This window comes from Moschus berezovskii, chromosome 7 (assembly GCF_049115385.1).
Source record: "Moschus berezovskii isolate FMDL1 chromosome 7, NW_MosBer_1.0, whole genome shotgun sequence".
Taxonomy (NCBI): Eukaryota; Metazoa; Chordata; class Mammalia; order Artiodactyla; family Moschidae; genus Moschus; species Moschus berezovskii.
Window position 1 is genome coordinate 109,759,757 of NC_142466.1, and position 18,396 is coordinate 109,778,152.

At 42.3% G+C, this 18,396-nt stretch overlaps 2 protein-coding genes across 5 annotated transcripts in view; one reads left to right on the top strand and one right to left on the bottom strand.

Annotated features, from left to right (window-relative positions):
- The window catches only part of SLC31A1 (solute carrier family 31 member 1), a 36,309-nt gene extending 32,248 nt beyond the window's left edge, over nucleotides 1-4,061 (top strand). For all 3 annotated transcript variants that reach the window (XM_055427617.2, XM_055427618.2, XM_088838285.1), the window contains exon 5: nucleotides 797-4,061. In XM_055427617.2, the coding sequence (XP_055283592.1) occupies nucleotides 797-998 (202 nt within the window). In that variant the 3' untranslated portion in view covers nucleotides 999-4,061. The remainder of the gene's footprint in view (nucleotides 1-796) is intronic.
- Nucleotides 4,062-5,393: 1,332 nt separating this feature from the next.
- Nucleotides 5,394-18,387, bottom strand: CDC26 (cell division cycle 26). 2 transcript variants are annotated; one of them, XM_088838286.1, is made up of 4 exons: nucleotides 18,197-18,387; nucleotides 10,894-11,003; nucleotides 10,086-10,179; nucleotides 5,394-5,843 (listed from the first exon to the last, which is right to left on the bottom strand). In XM_088838286.1, exons 2-4 carry the CDS (start codon nucleotides 10,944-10,946, stop codon nucleotides 5,667-5,669), a joined length of 324 nt encoding a protein of 107 aa, XP_088694412.1. In that variant the 5' UTR covers nucleotides 10,947-11,003; nucleotides 18,197-18,387; the 3' UTR covers nucleotides 5,394-5,666. The 2 variants fall into 2 exon arrangements, with proteins under 2 accessions (XP_088694412.1, XP_055283594.1); XM_055427619.2 differs by having other exon boundaries at nucleotides 5,397-5,843; nucleotides 10,086-10,207; nucleotides 18,197-18,376.
- Nucleotides 18,388-18,396: the final 9 nt, after the last annotated feature.

The following is an 18,396-nucleotide window of genomic DNA, read 5'->3' on the forward strand; positions in this document are numbered from 1 at the left end:
GGCAGAACCCAATTGATTCCTTTCTATAAAAAGTTGTACCTGCCCAGCTCTGGTCTCATTTTGTTGTAAGACTGTGCAGAGGTCTGTATTTCACTTAAGAAAGTATTTGGATGACTGTTGGTTTTCGCCACAGATTGGCAGGTGCTTTTTAAAATTCAGTTACAATAGAAACGTAGATCTTAAAGCTAAATTGGAATTCAAGGAATCCTATAGACCAATGTCTTACTCTCAAGTAAGCACAATATCATTTTATTCCAATAGTACCCAAGATTGAGGGCCAACCAGACTGTGACTCATCTAAGGTGACAGAACTAGTGAGTGACAGAGGAGATAAACAGCCAGGTCTCCTGATCCCTAATCAAGAACTGTCTACTATACCACCCCACTGTCAATTTTGTTTCCAAGTTTTTAAGAGTATGAGCTTTGGGAAGGTCTGAAAATGTTCGCAGAAATAAGTGTGGGAGGATGTGGGCCATCCCTTTCAGGTTCCAAGGTGGAGGTGAGTCACCCTCCAGCCTCCCTCTGCCCTCCTCCTGAAGAGCTTTCCTCCTGCTGCCGTAGAACCATATCTAGCTGATATCTATTAACCTCATAGCCCTATCATTTTTCATTCCAAGGACCAATAAACAAAACTTGTGTAGACACAGTACCCTGGAGTTGCCAGGGTGACTGTGAGAGAGGGAAGCTCAAGCTGAGCTCATGACCACGACTGCTCCCTTTCTTGCACCGGAAGTGCTTGCCGAGCTGCCTGAGCGCTCCCAGGGCCCTGACTCTCGTGTCCCTGTTTACTCTCCAGGCAGCAAATGCTGAGCTTCCCGCACCTCCTGCAAACAGTGCTGCATATCATCCAAGTGGTCATCAGCTACTTCCTCATGCTCATCTTCATGACCTACAACGGGTACCTCTGCATTGCTGTAGCAGCTGGGGCTGGCACAGGGTACTTCCTCTTCAGCTGGAAGAAGGCGGTGGTAGTGGACATCACAGAGCATTGCCATTAACGTCTGACTCCATGGTGTGGCCTTATCGATTGCAGTGGAAAGCACTTCAAGACTGGAAGACAGGATTCCACCTTCTCTTCTTGCTCCTTATCTCCCTACGACACACATACACCTGCTCAACAGAGGTTTAGCTTACAGTCTCTGAGCTAAAGTGGTAACCTCCTTCCCCCCGCCAGTTTTTGCCCTAATGAGCTGAGTTTCCCATTTCTCTTGAGGTGAAGCCGCTCAGGAGAAGTCCTCTCCTCCCTCATTATCTTAGATCCGAGTTATATGTTCTTATCTAATCTGGGTAGCTTTCTGTTCAGTGGCTTGATCACCTGCTTCCTTTGTTCTAGTCTTGTGTTCTTTCTTTTCTGTTAAACAGACAGTTTGTGAATTTGGTGGGTTTTTCCTGGGTCAGTGATGGAAATGGGTTAACTTTAGCCAGGATTGATGGCAGGCGAAGCAAAGTCTTGCCCAGCCAAACCCAGAACCCAAACATGTTTTAGTCTTTGGACTCAATGAGTGGGAGATAGGTTATGCCTTCCCTAGATGTGACGTGTTTCACTGAAATCTTTGTAGGGGGCAGAGAGATGGTTTGAGACTGTATAAATACAGGCCCAGAACTTGCAGGACAGTGCATTCCTGGGTGGCTGACTAATCAACTTATGCTCCCACTTAACATTTTAATTAGAATGAACTTGTTAATCAAGAAAAAAAGGTAACAATCAATTTGAGAAAATAGATATTTTAAAATGAAACCATTGACATTTTTACTTTGACTCGGTACCTTAGTATGCCACAGCTGAATGAAGCAAGCATTTAAATATTTTCTCCTGTTATTGTTTTCATGTGTCTGCCTCTAAACCAGTGATTTTCAAACTTTAGCACGCATCAGAAAATCACCTAGAGAGCTTGTTAAAAACCCAGTTGTTGGGCCTTGACCCAGAGCTCTTAAATCGGTATTTTTAACAAATTCCCAAGTGATGCCCCTGCTGATGATCAGGGGACCGTACTTTGAGCATCTCTGCTTTAAACTAAGGGAGTATCACCTGGTGGATGAGCTACCTGGGTCTGGGCACAGGAATTTGACTTGCTATTAGTAGGTGGTGTGTCTGGGCTTAACTCATGTACTAAATGCTGCTGGTCAATACTTAATCATTCCACAAACATTTATTCAGCCCCAGCTGTGTCTGTGTGCCCAGGCCCACATGCACGGAAGGGCTGGAGCCAAAGTAACTTTTCTTAGCATGTATGAAATCACTAGTCCTTATTTTTAAAGATTTGTAATTTCTTGGAAGTAGCCTGAAGGTTGAGAAAGACCTTTGATCTGCAATATAAATCAGCCAGTCTTGGGTTAGAAGGGCAAAAGCCCAGCCCTCTCTTTGAGAGGCTTAGGGTGTGGTTGGCTGATGGGCAGATTTTCCTCAGCCCATCCAAAGGCATACCAGGCAGATCCTCATTCTCTGCATGACCATCTTTGTTACTCAGTGTGGGCAGAGCTTAATTAGATCACAAGCGGCCAAAACTTACTTTCCGCAGTGAAGAATCATATTGGATTTTTACTCTTGTTGTCTACGCTGCAGTCTTGTTCCCAGTCCAACCTACCTCTGTACAGTGACTCTTCTTGTGCTGGTCTGTTAAACCCTGCCCTCCTTGGTGCTAGACTCCTTCTGTGCCTCAGGGCAGGAGAGAGAAAACACAGCTATCCTGTCGGCCTCTGTTGTGGTTTTGAAGTTTGTACTTTCTCTGTTGATGCCAGTTAAATATTGGAGGGTGAGAAATGTGTACTTGCATGGCTTTGAACCAAGAGAGGGTCATGAGCTTACCGGATCGAGGTTAAAACCAACACTTAAGAATTTAGTTTTTCTCTCATTCCAACCCCTTGTAGTGCTGATACTTAGTATAAGCAAAGGGTACTGATAAAAATCCAACATTAAGGTACAAATAGCCTGTATTGTCTCAGAAGCCAATGAATAATAAAACCCTGAGAAAGAAAATAAGAATCAATGTTTAGTAGTAACCCTGGTACTCTCTAGACATCTTGTCATGATCTGCTATGAAATAACCTTATCAGGTTATTTTCAAGGTATGAAAAATCAAGGCCAGTTAAGACAAAATGCTGTGAACTTCACACTCTCAGAGAGAAGCAATCTGGGATACGTCTTTGGTATTCAAGATAGAGTCTCATGAAAAACCTGAATTCTGTGATCTTGAGCTAGGTTGCCAAAGGAAGAAACTAGTGAAGGGGGAAAAAAAAACTTAAATTCTGTCTTTCTTGAGCTCTTGGATTGTGTTAATATTGATAATCTTGTTGATTTTCATATCTGTACCCCTGTTCATTTAGAATTTTAGTGCCTGACTTCTGTGTTCCTTTTGGATCCAAATTGCTCTTTTCCTCCTGTTCACAAGTGGAAGCTGTATCGCCATGTCTTTGGCCCCTTACTGTCTTTCAGTCTTTTATCCCATACACTAGTCTCCCTCGCCCTCCCAATGTACTGGACAATGCTCTGCAGTGGGTTTGGATATTGATACCAACTGGAAGCTGTAAAACTCGTTCGAGACCCTAAGCACACTTTGAGGAGCAATTGTCCTGTTGGAATTTCTATGAGGCTGGGTAAAGGGCTACCTGGTACTATCCATTAAGTTACAAAATCTTAGGTACCGTCTCCAACCTATGCCAGAGGAACACTCAGCCCCTCACTGCCCACAGACAATCCTCTGTGCACCAGGGAATCAGAGACTGAAGTTTCTTCACTACTTCTATGGTAGGGCTGTCTGGAATTCCCTTTTAGGCTGTGGGGCACTGGTTTCGGGTTCCCTGTAGAAACTGGAAGGGGAGGTGGTAGGGAGTATACTTTCATGTCATTTACTGTTGGTCCTGCCCTCTCCAGCTGCTTCCTTGAGAAGATGCATCTAAAGATATAAAGTCTGCATTTGATATAATGCCTTAATCACTGGGTCTACAATTAATGTTGACTGTTTTAGATTGTAAGCTCCTGGAAGGCAGTATTGCTGTCGTAGGAATATTTTAACAGTGTCATGTGCAAAAGAACAAATAAATATTTTGATTTTGTGATTCTATGTATATCTTCCACCCAGAGTGATATCAGAATCAGTGGTCTCTTCATTGTCCGCATGGACTCTGGCCATTGTTATCAGTTTTTAAGATGTCCGTCTTTCAGGTGGCGTGATCCAGTTATATTTTCATCTCACTGTCCTCCTACTTTACTTAAAACGACAGGCTTTGTACATGCCAGAAGAGTTCACATGACCTTTTGCATAGGAGACAGTCTTCCTGAAGATGCAGTATCTAAGTACATTGAAGATTTTATATCATAATTGCCTCCCTGTGTTTATTAGGAGGGAAGAAGAAACTCAGAAGGCACAATGTTTTTGTGCTTCTGTGCCCACTCATGCTGGGAAGCCACGGTGACTGGTTGAGGCAGTCTTGTGCGACATTTTTTTTTTCCTCTTTGATCCTGGCCTTTGAGGCATTCAAAATAATTGAACTTAGTTTCCCTATCTGGAGTCACTGTTGCTATGTTTTCAAGATAAAAGAATGGAAAATCCCAAATATATGTGGAAGAATAAAACTACTGTAAGAATGGTAGGGAAGACGTGAAACTATATATCCTCTTCTCTTCCTGCCCCTCACATTGTTATTACCCAGACTTAAACTACACCAGAAAGGCTGGGTAAAATCCAGCTAGTGGGTCTCTACAGAACTGATGATTCCAGAGGTTCTTTTCTACTACAGTTGGCAGTTCCCAGTAGTTGCATTAAACAGTGAAAACAACAGGACATAATTCTAGTCTCTGAGCTTCCTCTCAGATTGACTCATTAGGAAAACTCTCAGGCAATTTGGGAAAGAAGGAAAACTAGGATGGTTGGAATGCTAATACTCCCCTGCCTATCCTCTCAAACTAGTTACAAAGCCAGTCTGTAAAGATTGATCAGGTTTATACAAAATCGTGAGATTCTAATCTCCACAAGGGCAGGGATCTCGATTTGTTCACTGCTGTTACTAAGTGCCTAGAATGGTACCTGGCACATAGGAGGCACTCAATAAATACTTATCAAATAAATGAATTAAGTGAAAATCAGTTACAGGGATCAACTGGATGTGTTCTGTATTTGTTGTGTAGTTGTTAAGTTGTGTCCAACTCTTTGAAACCCCATGGACTGTATCCCACCAGGCTCCTCTGTCCATGGGATTCCCCAGGCAAGAATATTGGAGTGGGTTGCCATTTCCTTCTTCAGGGGATCTTACTGACCCAGGCATCAGACTCTCTTCTACGATGGCAGGGGGATTCTTTTTACCACTGAGCCACCTGGGAAAGCCCATTCTGTGCAGGGTCTTTTAGTAAAGATGAGAAGAATGATGTAGCAATTTAATGGTACTATTATATTTCATTAAGGATGTCACACACTTTCCCAAAAATATATTTATTTTTAAAAACAAAAATCAGACAAATTTTATCGAGTCATTTTCCAGAGACAAACCAGAGTTTGAATTTCAGCTTTCAGAGTGAAAGGTAAGCATCCGTAATCTCATGCAGAAGTATTTCTCTGCAGGAGGTAAAACATTCTGCCTGACTGCAAGCACTCCATTCTTTAAATCTTGTTTTGTGTTTCTGCCATCATTGTACTCCATTCCAGGGCTCTGGCACGCAAGATAATCCACCTCTAAAACTCAAAATTTCCAAATTGAGATGAACGATTGTTGGGCTTTGGTTGGGGTTTATAACCAATTCGATCATTAATCATTTGTTCCCGGCTCTTGGGATCACTGCTGAGTCCAATGGCACCTTCTCCGTCACTGCTTCCTACAATGTCCACATCTTCCTTTTGTTTCTTACGGGTCTGAAAGTTTAAATGTTTCAGTGTTGAGGCAATATTCTATTCACTAACAAACATTTATTTAGCACCTACCATTAGGGTAAAGGATAGGGTTTGGGACTACACAATAATAAGCTGAAATCCTAGATTTAGATGGTTAGGGGTCTGAGAGGATATAAGAGGATGCAGTGATAAAAGATGTAAGCCCTACCTTCCAGGATGTCACAATCTAAAAGGGAAATAGACCACTAAAATAGAAGGTGAATCAGGGCTATGACAGAGCAAAGTCCACACAATACATGGAAATTAAAGTGACTGGTAAAACAATAACCACCAGAAATTAACAGGACACCATGAGATTAAATGTAACAGGAATAGAAAGTTTTGTGCTCTTATCATGAGGTCTGTCCAGCTTGGGGAATTCATTTCTGTTGTCAGATAAAAGGTTTGGCTCCAGCCACAAGTTACTACAGAATTCACAGTCAGTGTCTCAGTTTGATCACTTTCAAAGAGAGAAACTAACATCCCACAGCTACCCTACCTGAGAGTTCCTTATTAGAGAATGGCTCCACTACACCAATCCCAACCCCTGGAATCACTGCTATTCTTCACCACTTACTGCTGTTCTTTACCACTGCTGAACTGGGAGCATTTAAATGCCAGCATCAAAGTATAGTGCATCAGTGAAGTATTACTTTATATATATAAACATAATGACCTTCCTGAATTACTCTCTAGGTTATACTACCTAACATAACATTAGAAAAGCTCTCCCTAAACACTTTTGTGAAGACAAGTTCTAAAAGGCACAGGATGATATCATTTTATAAGCTGTGAGAAACTCAGAATATCCAAGTAAAATGAAATCATTTAAAAGGCTTCCAACTGTGAACAGCTGCTGACTGTTTCAAAATCCAGAGTCAGCAAAATGTAATTAAACTAATTTTAGTAACAAATAAAATACCAGTTTTCTGTTCCATTTTAGCACAGGACAAAAACTATTCCTCCCTCCAAAGTTGGTCTAAAACAAGTGAAACCCACTAAATAGCTGTCTGTAGTAAAAAGATAAAAAACAAAAAAAATATCAAGGCATAAATTTATATCTAGGAATAAATTTGACCAAGGAGGTAAAAAGACCTGTACACTTAAAAACGAGATATTGTTGAAAGAAACTGAAGACATAAAGAAATGAAAAGGTATTCTGTGCTCATGGATAGGACAGTTAAAATGGCTATACTCCCTAGAGCAATCTAATCTACAGATTCAAGGCGATCCCCACCAAAATTCCAACAACATTTTGCACAGAAATAGAACAAAAATTCCTAAAATTTGTATCGGACCACAGAAGACCCCGAGGAGCCAAAACAATCTTGGAAAAAAAGAACAAGGCTGGAGGTATCACATTCCCTGATTTCAAATTACACTACAAAGCCACAGTAATCAAAACAGCATGGTATTGGCAGAAAAAGAGGCACAGATCAATGGAACAGAACTAAGAGCCCAGAAATAAACCTTCAGATATACAGATAATTGATTTACAACAAAGTAGCAAAGAACATACATTAGAGAAAGGACAGTCTCTTAAATAAATGCTGTTGAGAAAATTGAACAGCCAATGCAAGAGAATAGACCACGATCTTGCACCATACACAAAAATTAACTCAAAATGGATTAAAGACTTTAAGACCTCCTGAAACAATAAAATTCCTAGAAGAAAACATAGGTGGTATGCTATTTGAATCAATCTTATCAGTCTTTCTGAGTATTGTTTCCTCAGGCAAGGGAAACAAAAATAAACCAATGGGACTGTATCAGACTAAAAATCTTTGGCACAGCAAAAGAAACCATCAACAAAATGAGAAGACAGGATACTAAATGGGAGAAAATAGCTGCAAATAATTTACCTGATAAGGGATTAATACCCCAGATATATAAAGCTCTCATACAACTCAACAACAAAGAAAACAGATGACCCGAGAATCTGAATAGACATTTTTCCAAAGAAGACATACAGATGACCAACAGGTATAAGAAAAGATGTTCAACATCACTAATTACTAGAGAAATGCAAATCAAAACAACAATGTGAATATCATTTCATACTCATTAGAATGGCCATTATCAAAAAGACAAGAAATAATAGGTGTTAGAGAGGACGTGGAGAAAAGGAAACCACACATTGTGAGAATGTAAACTGGTACAGCCACTATGGAAAACAGAATGGAGATTTCTCAAAAAGTTAAGAGTAGAACTACCATATGATCCAGCAATTCCACTCCTGGTGTACATCCAAAGAAAATGAAAACACTATTTCAAAAAGATGAGTTCCCCACCATGTTCATCATAGCATCATTTACAATAGCCAACATATGGAAATGTGTGCCAACCTAAGTGCCTCTTGACAGATAAATGGATAAAGCAGATGTGGTATGTCAGTATCTATATAGATATAGATATACCATGAAATACTACTCAGTCATAAGAATTAACTTAAAAAAAAGTAACTCAATGGGGAGCTGACTCTGCAAGGTCAAATTTCAGTATGAGACTAACACTTTATAAGACTTATTACAACTGAAGTTTAAACCATAAACGGCATTTCAGTGTTTATTGACACTGAAATTAAAGATAACTCGACAGGAGAAGATAAAGTGGAGAGATGACCGAGGACCAGGTCAAAAGGGCCTTTTATGTCATCCTGAGGAATTTGTACTTTATTCCGAGAGCCAGTAAAGAATTTAAGTCTTACTGATTGACATCTAATACTGTGGGGGTAAGTCTGTGCTTAAAAAGTACATATTGAACTCCTCCTACTAGATGCTGGGAACTCAACAGTGGAGAAGACAGGCATGATTTTTACAATCAGCGTTCCTAATGTAAACGATTTTACGATAGACAAACAAATCATTATAAATTATACAGTGCTATGGAATAAAGGAATAAAGTGTTCTGAGAGGCCCTAATGAGATGGTAGGAATGAAACACCGAGGTTGGACAGGGTCAGGAGAGGCCTCTCAGACTGAGGAGGTCACATTCGAAGCGAGACGTGAAGAAAGAGGAACGACTCCAGGCAGAGGAAAATAGCGTGTGCAACGGCCATGAGTTATAAACAGTCTGGCATGTTCAAGGGAATAAAGAAGAACCAGTGTGCGTAGGGTACAGAGGGCAAGGCAAAGAGTGGCAGAAGGTGAAACTTGAGAGGGGCCAGAACACACAAAAACTTGCAGGCATGACAAGGAATTGAGTCTTTATTCCAGGTTCAGGAAACCACTGAGGAGTTTTAAGCATGAGAATAACATGAGCTGAAATTTTTTAAAGATCACTCTACATAGAGACCTAATGGAGAAAGGATTGAGGACACAATAATGAACGTAGAAAGACAACTTGGATGCTGCTCGAACTGTACAGTGAGATAATGGTTATTGGAATAGGCTTCTAACGATGGAGACAAAAAAGGTATGGGTAGCTACTAGAAATATTCTGGAGGTAGAACCAAAGGATTTATGGAAAAATTGAGTATAAAAGGTGAGGGAAAGGGAGAACTCAAGATTGCCTCTCAGGATTACGCCGTGAGCAACTATACAGACACTGACCCAGAGTATACTGAGGGGAAAATGGTTCGAGGAAGAAATCAAGAGTTGTTCGTTTTAACACGTTAAGTGCAGGACACTGAATAATGACCTCAAAGCTATCAGGCCCTAAGCTCTGGAGCCTGTCATCGTTGCCTTGTATGTGAAAACGGCCTTTGCAGATGTGATTCAATTAAGGATGTTGCGATGGGGACATTTCCCTGGAATACGTGGGTGGGCCCTTAATGCCAATGCGCGTATCTTGTAAGAGAGGGCAGAGGGAGACTTGACAGGCGGAGAAGACAATGTGATCACAGACGGAGACACTGGACTGATGTGGCCACAAGTCAAGGAACGCTAGCGGCCACCAGAGGCTGTAGCAGTCAAGGAACAGAACCGTCCACTACAGCCTCTGGAGGGAGCACAGCCCTATGGATATCCTGACTTTGGATCAGTGGTACTGATCTCAGATTTCTTGCCTGCGGAACCGTGAAAGCCTACATTTCTGTTGTTTGAAACCACCAAGTTTGTGGAAATTCATTACCGCAGACACAGGAAGCTAATACATGATGTTTAAGATGCCTGTAAAGCATCCAAATAGAGATTTCAAACAAGTTATTGGTATGAGAATCTGGAATTCAAAAGTTAAGGGTTACTGTTTTAAATATTCCTAAGGGTTTGAAAGTTGTACTCTTACCTCCAGGTCCTTTCGAATGCTCTCAAACTCCTCAATATCATCCAGTTTCAGCTCCAGGCGCGTTGGTTTTCGTCGCAGCATAATGAAATCAACACTAAAGGGCAGATCCAGTAAACTCTTAGCTGTTAAAAATGGTAGAGAGGAGGAAAAATTGTAAGGCGTAAATCCCAGTTATGAACATAAGATCAGTTTGTAAGCAAGCACACAAAAACAAATGGTGACACAAAAGACTCATCTGGAATCACACACTGGCTTCTAAGCCCTTAGGGGTATAATTATCACGTTTTTATTACATGATGCAGAGCCACAACTCTGTAATTCCAAACATCTCTCTCTTCTAGAACTTAAAATAGCAAGCTGCCTATAAAAGAGGATTTTGGCCACCTCATGCGAAGAGTTGACTCACTGGAAAACACTCTTATGCTGGGAAGGATTGGGGGCGGGAGGAGAAGGGGACGACTGAGAATGAGATGGCTGGACGGCATCACCGACTCGATGGACATGAGGTCGAGTGAACTCCGGGAGTTGGTGATGGACAGGGAGGCCTGGCGTGCTGTGATTCATGGGGTCACAAAGAGTCGGACACGACTGAGGCATCAATCACTTTAATCTCATGTCCATTCCCAGAGAAATACTCTCGCTAAGAGAATAAAGCTAAAATACCACATTTTAATTCAGTATAGTTAGTAGGAGGGTATACAAGCCAATAGATTTGACCAACACTATGCGGGAATTGTGAGAGACTTGTGATCACTCCTGAAAGCTAAAATCAGTTTGCGAAATCATATGAAAACTCCTTCTAACTCACCAGTTCACAGGGCTATCCTCACGGTCTAAATAGGTCCTCAATGGATAGGTCATTCATTCAACAAACAGTTCCTGTGCTCCAGCTACTGAGTTAAAAGGCATAGTCACAGTCTGTGGGGAAAACAAACAGAAAACCGCAATGTACTGTAGTAAGAACTTTGATGAGGGTGACGTAATGGCATCACACAGGCACCCAATCCAGTGGGGTCAACGGATGTGGAGATGATGTCTAAGTTGATTTTTGAAGGACAGGCAGAAAAGGGGGATTAAAGGCATCCCAGGCAGAGAGAATAAGTATGCACAGAGGCTAAGGAGAACACTCTGGAATCTGAAAACCCAAGGTAATGCTTATGCTAAAAAAAAAAAAAAAAGAAGAAGAAGAAGAAGAAGCTGCTTTTTTTTTTCTTTTAGAAGAAAATAAAACTCCTCAATTGAGTTTGAAACCTGTTGATGGCATCATCTTTATATCCTCATGGTATCCAGTAGAGATCGTCTATTATAACCAGTTAGTAAATGTTTTATTGAATAAACTGAGAGATCCAAACCAAACAAAAAGGGAAATGAACGTTTCCTGAGCCCTGTGCCACACTCTCCTTTTCACATCCTCAGGTTTATTGTGACACAGAGATACCAGGATGCTGCAGAATTACCCCTGTCAGATACAGCTAGCCAGAGAAAGTCTGAGCTGCTCAGTTTGATTAATAAATGTCAGCCTCCTGGGAAATTCCCTGACAGTCCAATGGTTAGGACTCTGTGTGTCTACTGCAGTGGGCACTGGTTTGATCCCTGGTTGGGGAACTAAGATCCACATGCCTCGAGAAGGGGCAAAAGAAACCCAAAAAGTCACCCTCCTACAAAAATTGCACATAGGTCACAGGGAGAGGATTACATGAGACTGATGTAAGTGAAAGCTCCTTTAAAATATGTATAGGCCCCTCTCGCCTTCTCAGATGGCCCACACTGTCTGTGGAGTGTGTTTCTCTCTAAATAAATCCACTTCTTCCCAAGCAAAAAACAAACACACAAAAACCAAAACTATATGTACAGATATAAATTATTAATATATGTATCTAGGACATAGACAGGCCTTGGAAATAAACAAAGGAAGAAACGTCTCCTCCTCCCATGAAGGTTGGGACAGACACAAGTAATGTTATCAATACAAACACCAGCACATCACATTTCAAATTGCTTTGTACTAAATCAGATATTATCTTGATTCCAATGTAGACAAAAACCTAGAGGAGGCCAAAGTTCCAAGGGTGGAGAATGTTTAAAAGAAAAAAAGAACTGAGACACATTTTAACCTTTCTGCAAACTGTGAAAAGCTCACCACTAGGGAGCAGTATAGAGTAACAGATAAAAGTGCCTGCTCTGGAGGAGAAAGAGCATGGCCTTGCCCACCAGAACAAGACCCAGTTTGCCCCACAGCCAGTTCCTCGCATCAGGAAGCTTACACAAGCCTTTTATCCTCATCCATCAGAGGGCAGAAAGAATGAAAACCACAATCACAGGAAACTAACCAAAGTGACCGCATGGACCACAACCTTGCCTAACTCAGTGACTCTATGAGCCATGTGGTGTAGGGCCACTCAAGACAGATGGACCATAGTGGAAAGTTCTGACAAAACATGGCCCACTGGAGAAGGGCATGGCAAGCCACTCCAGCAATATTGCCTTGAGAACCCCATGAACAGTATGAAAAGGCAAAAAGATACGACACTGAAAGATGAACAGCCCAGGTTGGTAGGTGTCCAATTGCTACTGGAGAAGAAAAGACAAACAGCTCCAGAAGGAATGAAGAGGCTGACCCAAAGAAGAAATAACACGCAGTTGTGGATGTATCTGGTGGTGAAGTAAAGTTTGACGCTGTAAAGAAGAGTATTGCATAGGAACCTGGAATGTTAGGTCCATCGATCAGTTCAGTTGCTCAGTCATGTCTGACTCTGTGACCCCATGGACACCAGCATGCCAGCCTTCCATCCATCACCAACTCCCACAGCTTGCTCAAACTCATGTTCATTGAGTCAGTGATGCCATCCAACCATTATATCCTCTGTCATCCCCTTCTGCTGCCTTCAATCTTTCCCAGCATCAAAGTCCTTTCTAAGGAGTCAGTGCTTCGCATCAATGGTCAAAGTACTGGAGAATCAGCCCTTCCAGTGAATATTCAAGACTGATTTCCTTTAGGATTGACTGGTTTGATCTCCTTGAAGTCCAAGGTCCATGAATCAAGGTAAACTGTAGGTCCATGAATCAAGGTAAATTGGAAATGGTCAAACAGGACACGGCAAGAGTGAACATCAACATTTTAGGACTGGAATGGCGAATTTAATTCAGATAACCATTATATCTATTACTATGAGCAAGAATCCCTTAGAAGAAGAAAATGGAGTACCCCTCAACAGTCAACAACAGTCTGAAATGCAGTACTTGGGTATAATCGCAAAAATGACAGAATGATCTCTGTTCGTTTCCAAGGCAAACCATTCAATATCACAGTAATCCAAATCCATGTCCCAACCACTAATGCTGAAGAAGTTGAAGCTTAATGGTTCTATGAAGACCTACAAGACCTTCTAGAACTAACACCAAAAAAAGATGTCCTTTTCATCACAGGGGACTGGAATGCAAAAGTAGGAAGTCAAGCGATAACTGGAGTAACAGGCAAGTTTGGTCTTCGAGTACAAAATGAAACAGGGCAAAGGCTAACAGAGTTTTGCCAAGAGAACACCCTGGTCATAGCAAACACCCTCTTCCAACAACACAAGAGAAGACTCTACACATGGACATCACCAGATGGTCAATATTGAAATCAGATTAATTATATTCTTTGTAGCCAAAGATGGAGAAGCTCTATGCTGCTGCTGCTAAGTCGCTTCAGTCGTGTCCGATTCTGTGCGACCCCATAGACGGCAGCCCACCAGGCTCCCCCGTCCCTGGGATTCTCCAGGCAAGAACAATGGAGTGGGTTGCCATTTCCTTCTCCAATGCATGAAAGTGAAGTCGCTCAGTCGTGTCCGACTCGTAGCGACCCCATGGATTGCAGCCTACCAAGCTCCTCCGTCCACGGGATTTTCCAGGCAAGAGTATTGGAGTGGGGCACCATTGCCTTCTCCAGAGAAGCTATATAGAGTCAGTAAAAACAAGGCTGGGAGTTGACTGCAGCTCAGATCATGAACTCCTTATTGCCAAATTCAGATTTAAATTGAAGAACAAAGAGAAAACCACTAGGCCATTCCGGAGTTGGTGATGGACAGGGAGGCCTGGCGTACTGTGATTCATGGGGTCGCAAAGAGTCGGACACGACTGAGTGACTGAACTGAACTGAACTGATTCAGGTATGACCTAAAACAAATCCCTTATGATTATAGAGTGGAATGACAAATAGATTCAAGGGATTAGATCTAATAGACAGAGTGCCTAAAGAACTATGGATAGAGGTTTGTAACACTGTATAGGAGGCAGTGATCAAAACCTTCCCCAAGAAAAATAATTGCAAAAAGGCAAAACGGTTGTCTGAGGAGGCCTTACAAATAGCTAAGAAAAGAAAAGGCTGTGGAAATGTGGAAACTGTGGAAATGAAAGGCAAAGGAGAAAAGGAAAGATACACCCATTTGAAAGCAGAATTCCAGAGAACAGCAGGGGAGATAAGAAAGCTTTTTTAAGTGAACAAGGGAAAGAAATAGAGGAAAACAACAGAATGGGAAAGACTAGAGATCTCTTCAAGACAATTAGAGATACCAGGGGAACATTTCATGCAAAAACAGGCACAATAAAGGACAGAAACGGTATGGACCTAACAGAAGCAGAAGATATTAAGAAGAGGTGGCAAGAATACATAGAAAAACTATACAAAAAAGATCTTAATGACCCAGATAACCACAATGGTGTGATCACTCACCTAGAGCCAGATATCCTGGAGTGTGAAGTCAAGTGGGCCTTAGGAAGCATCACTACGAACAAAGCTAGTAGAAGTGATGGAATTCTAGCTGAGCTATTTCAAATCCTAAAAGATGATGCTGTAAAGTGTTGCACTCAATACACAAGCAAATTTGGAAACTCAACATTGGCACAGGACTGGAAAAGGTCAGTTTTCATTCCAATACCAAAGAACAGCAATGCCAAAGAATGTTCAAAGAAGTGTATTCATTTCACATGCTAGCCAGAGTAATGCTCAAAATCCTTTAAGCTAGGATTAACAGTATGTAAACTTGAGAACTTTCAGATGCACAAGCTGAATTTATATACAAGCAGAGGAACCAGGGATCAAATTGCCAAAATGCCTTGGATCATAGAAAAAGCTAGAATTCCAGAAAAACATCTACTTCTGCTTCATTGACTACACTAAAGCCTTTGACTGTGTAGATGACAACTGTGGAAAATTCTGAAAGAGATGGGAATACCACACCACCTTACCTCCTCCTGAAAAATCCATATGCAGGTCAAGAAGCAACAGTTAGAACCGGACATGGAACAATGGACTGGTTCACAACTGGGAAAGGAGTACATCAAGGCTGTATATTGTCACTCTGCTTATTTAACTTCTATGCAGAGTACATCATGCGAAATGCTGGGCTGGATGAAGCACAAGCTGGAATCAAGACTGCGGGGAGAAATATCAGTAACCTCAGATATGCAAGATGACACTTATGGCAGAAAGTGAAGAGGATTTAAAGAGTCTCTTAATGAAGGTGGAAGAGGAGAGTGAAAAAGCTGGCTTAAAACTCAACATTCAAAAAACTATGATCATGGCATCTGGTCCCATCACTTCATAGCAAATAGGTGGCGAAACAATGGAAACGTGACACACTATTTTCTTGGGCTCCAAAATCACTGTGGATGGTGACTGCAGCCAGAAATTAAAAGACACTTGCTCCTTAGAAGAAAAGCAATGACAAATTTAAATAGCATATTAAAAAGCACACGCATTACTTCGCCTACAAAAGTTCATATAGACAAAGTTAGTTTTTCCAGCAGTCATATAAGGATGTGGGAGCTGGACAATAAAAAAGGCTGATCACCAAAGAATTGATGCCTTCAAACTGTGGTTCTGGAGAAGACTCTTGAGAGCCCCTTGGACAGCAAGGAGATCAAACCAGTCAATCCTAGAGGAAATCAATCCTGAATATTCATTGTAAGGACTGATTCTGAAGCTGAAGTTTCAGTACTTGGGCCAGCTGATGCAAAGAGCCGATTCATTAGAAAAGACCCTGATGCTGGGAAAGATTGAAGGCAGGAGGAGAAGAGGATGACATGATTGGATGGCATCACCAATTCAATGCACAGGAGTTTGACCAAACTCCAGGAGATGGTGAAGGACAGGGAAGCCTGGCATGCTGCTGCCCATAGGCTCGCAAAGAGTCCGACATGACTGAGCAACTGAATAACAATTGGGGACGGAGATTCTAATCCCATCTCCACTGATCTTGGACAACTGGCTTCACCTTTCACTAGATCTTGGTTTCCTGGTCTGTATCTGTTGTTGTACGGATTGAATGTCACATTGCAACATAAATTCCTGTAACAAAACCTGGCGTTTAGCAAGTGCTCAATCAGTTCAGTTCAGTCGCTCAGTTGTGTCCGACTGTTTGTGACCCCATGGACTGCAGCATGCCAGACTTCCCTGTCCATCACCAACTCCTGGAGCTTACTCAAACTCATGTCCATGGAGTCAGTGATGCCATCCAACCATCTCATCCTCTGTCGTCCCCTTCTTCTGCCCTCAATCTTTCCCAGCATCAGGGTCTTTTCAAGTGAGTCAGTTCTTCGCATCAGGTGGCCAAAGGACTGGAGTTTCAGCTTCAGCATCAGTCATTCCAATGAATGTTCAGGACTGATTTCCTTTAGGATGGACTGGCTGGATCTCCTTGCAGTCCAATGGACTATCAAGAGTATTCTCCAACACTGCAGTTCAAAAGCATCAATTCTGCAGTGCTCAGCTTTCTTTATATTCCAACTCTCACATCCATACATGACTACTGGAAAAACCAAAGCTTTGACTAGATGGACCTTTGTTGGCAAAGTAATGTCTCTGCTTTTTGATATGCTGTGTAGGTTTGTCATTGCTTTTCTTCTAAGGACCAAGAATCTTTTAATTTCATGGCTGTAGTCACCATCTACAGTGATTTTGGAGCACAAAAAAATAAAGTCTGTCACTGTTTCCATTGTTTCCCCATTGTGAAGTGATGGGGCCAGATGCCATGATCTTAGTTTTCTGAATGTGGAGTTTTAAGCCAACTTTTTCACTCTCCTCTTTCACTTTCATCAAGAGACTCAAGTCTTCTTTGCTTTCTGCCATGAGGGTGGTGTCAACTGTATATCTGAGCTTATTGGTATTTCTGCCGGAAATCTTGATTCCAACTTGTGCTTCATCCAACCTGGCATTTTGCATAATGTACTCTGCATATAAGTTAAATAAGCAGGGTGACAATATATAGCCTTGACTACTCCTTTCCCAATTTGGAACCAGTCTGTTGTTCCATGTCCAGTTCTAACTGTTGCTTCTTGACTTGCATACAGATTTCACAGGAGAAAGGTCAGGTGGTCTAGTATTCCCATCTCTTTCAGAATTTTTCACAGCAAATAGTCATTATTATCGTAAAGAGGCCTAGGGGAGGGGAGGGGGCTGTTTCCAGCTCTGGAAACACCAATATTTTGAGCATCACCACCCACTACAAGGAGAAGGAAATGGCAACCCACGCCGGTACTCTTGCCTGGAAAAATCCCATGGACAGAGAAGCCTGGGAGGCTACAGTCCATGGGGTCGCAAAGAGTTGGACACAACTGAGAGACTTCACTTTCACTTTCACCCCCTACAAGGGGGCAAAAATCTTGTCATGTCCACCTCTGATGCCCCAGCACCCAGGGCAGCAGGGTTGTGCAAAGTTGTTTGCTTGCAGTTTACCTGACGCATCACATTCATCATCTCACTCAGAATAAGATTGAGAGACCTGCTGAAGAGAGCAAAAGCGGGGCGTGGCTCCTCCGCCTGGTCTTTTTTTCACTTCGGCGCTAGAGGGCTCCTTGAGCTTATTGTTTCACCACTGCCCAAATCCACTGAAAACCCACCCAGCTCAGAAGAAACTGCCAAGAGAACTTCCTGACAGCAGAGGAGAACAGCACTCCTGCCGCAGCCCCCGGGCTGCACTCAAGGTCCAGGGCGAGAGTTTCCATGGCAACATGGGCCTTGGCTCCAGGAGGACTTAGAGCCCCTGGCCGGGCCGCGAGCCGACAGCAGGCCCCGGAATCCCTCGATTCGCTCCCTGAGTTCAGTTCTCAGCCGCGCACTTCCCCGCACCTACCTCTTTTCAGGCCTCTTCAGTCCCTTTCCGGAACCTCGGCGCCCACCCCGAATCATCCGCTAAGCCAACTGGACTACACTTCCCACACTGCCTCTGAGTCTCTCTCTTCGCAGAACCTTGTCCTCCGCGTGCTTTTCTCGGAAGCTCTACAGATCACATCTCTCAACTCGCCCAGACTCCCTCCTACTACGGTTCCCATA

Coding starts and splice junctions, on each gene's coding strand:
- CDC26 (XM_088838286.1), bottom strand. CDS start 10,946: ATGACCTATCCATTGAGGACCTATTTAGACCGTGAGGATAGCCCTGTG. Junction 10,180..10,893: donor GAGGATAGCCCTGTGAACTG/GTGAGTTAGAAG, acceptor TCTGCCCTTTAG/TGTTGATTTCATTATGCTGC. Junction 5,844..10,085: donor GCATTCGAAAGGACCTGGAG/GTAAGAGTACAA, acceptor TTAAACTTTCAG/ACCCGTAAGAAACAAAAGGA.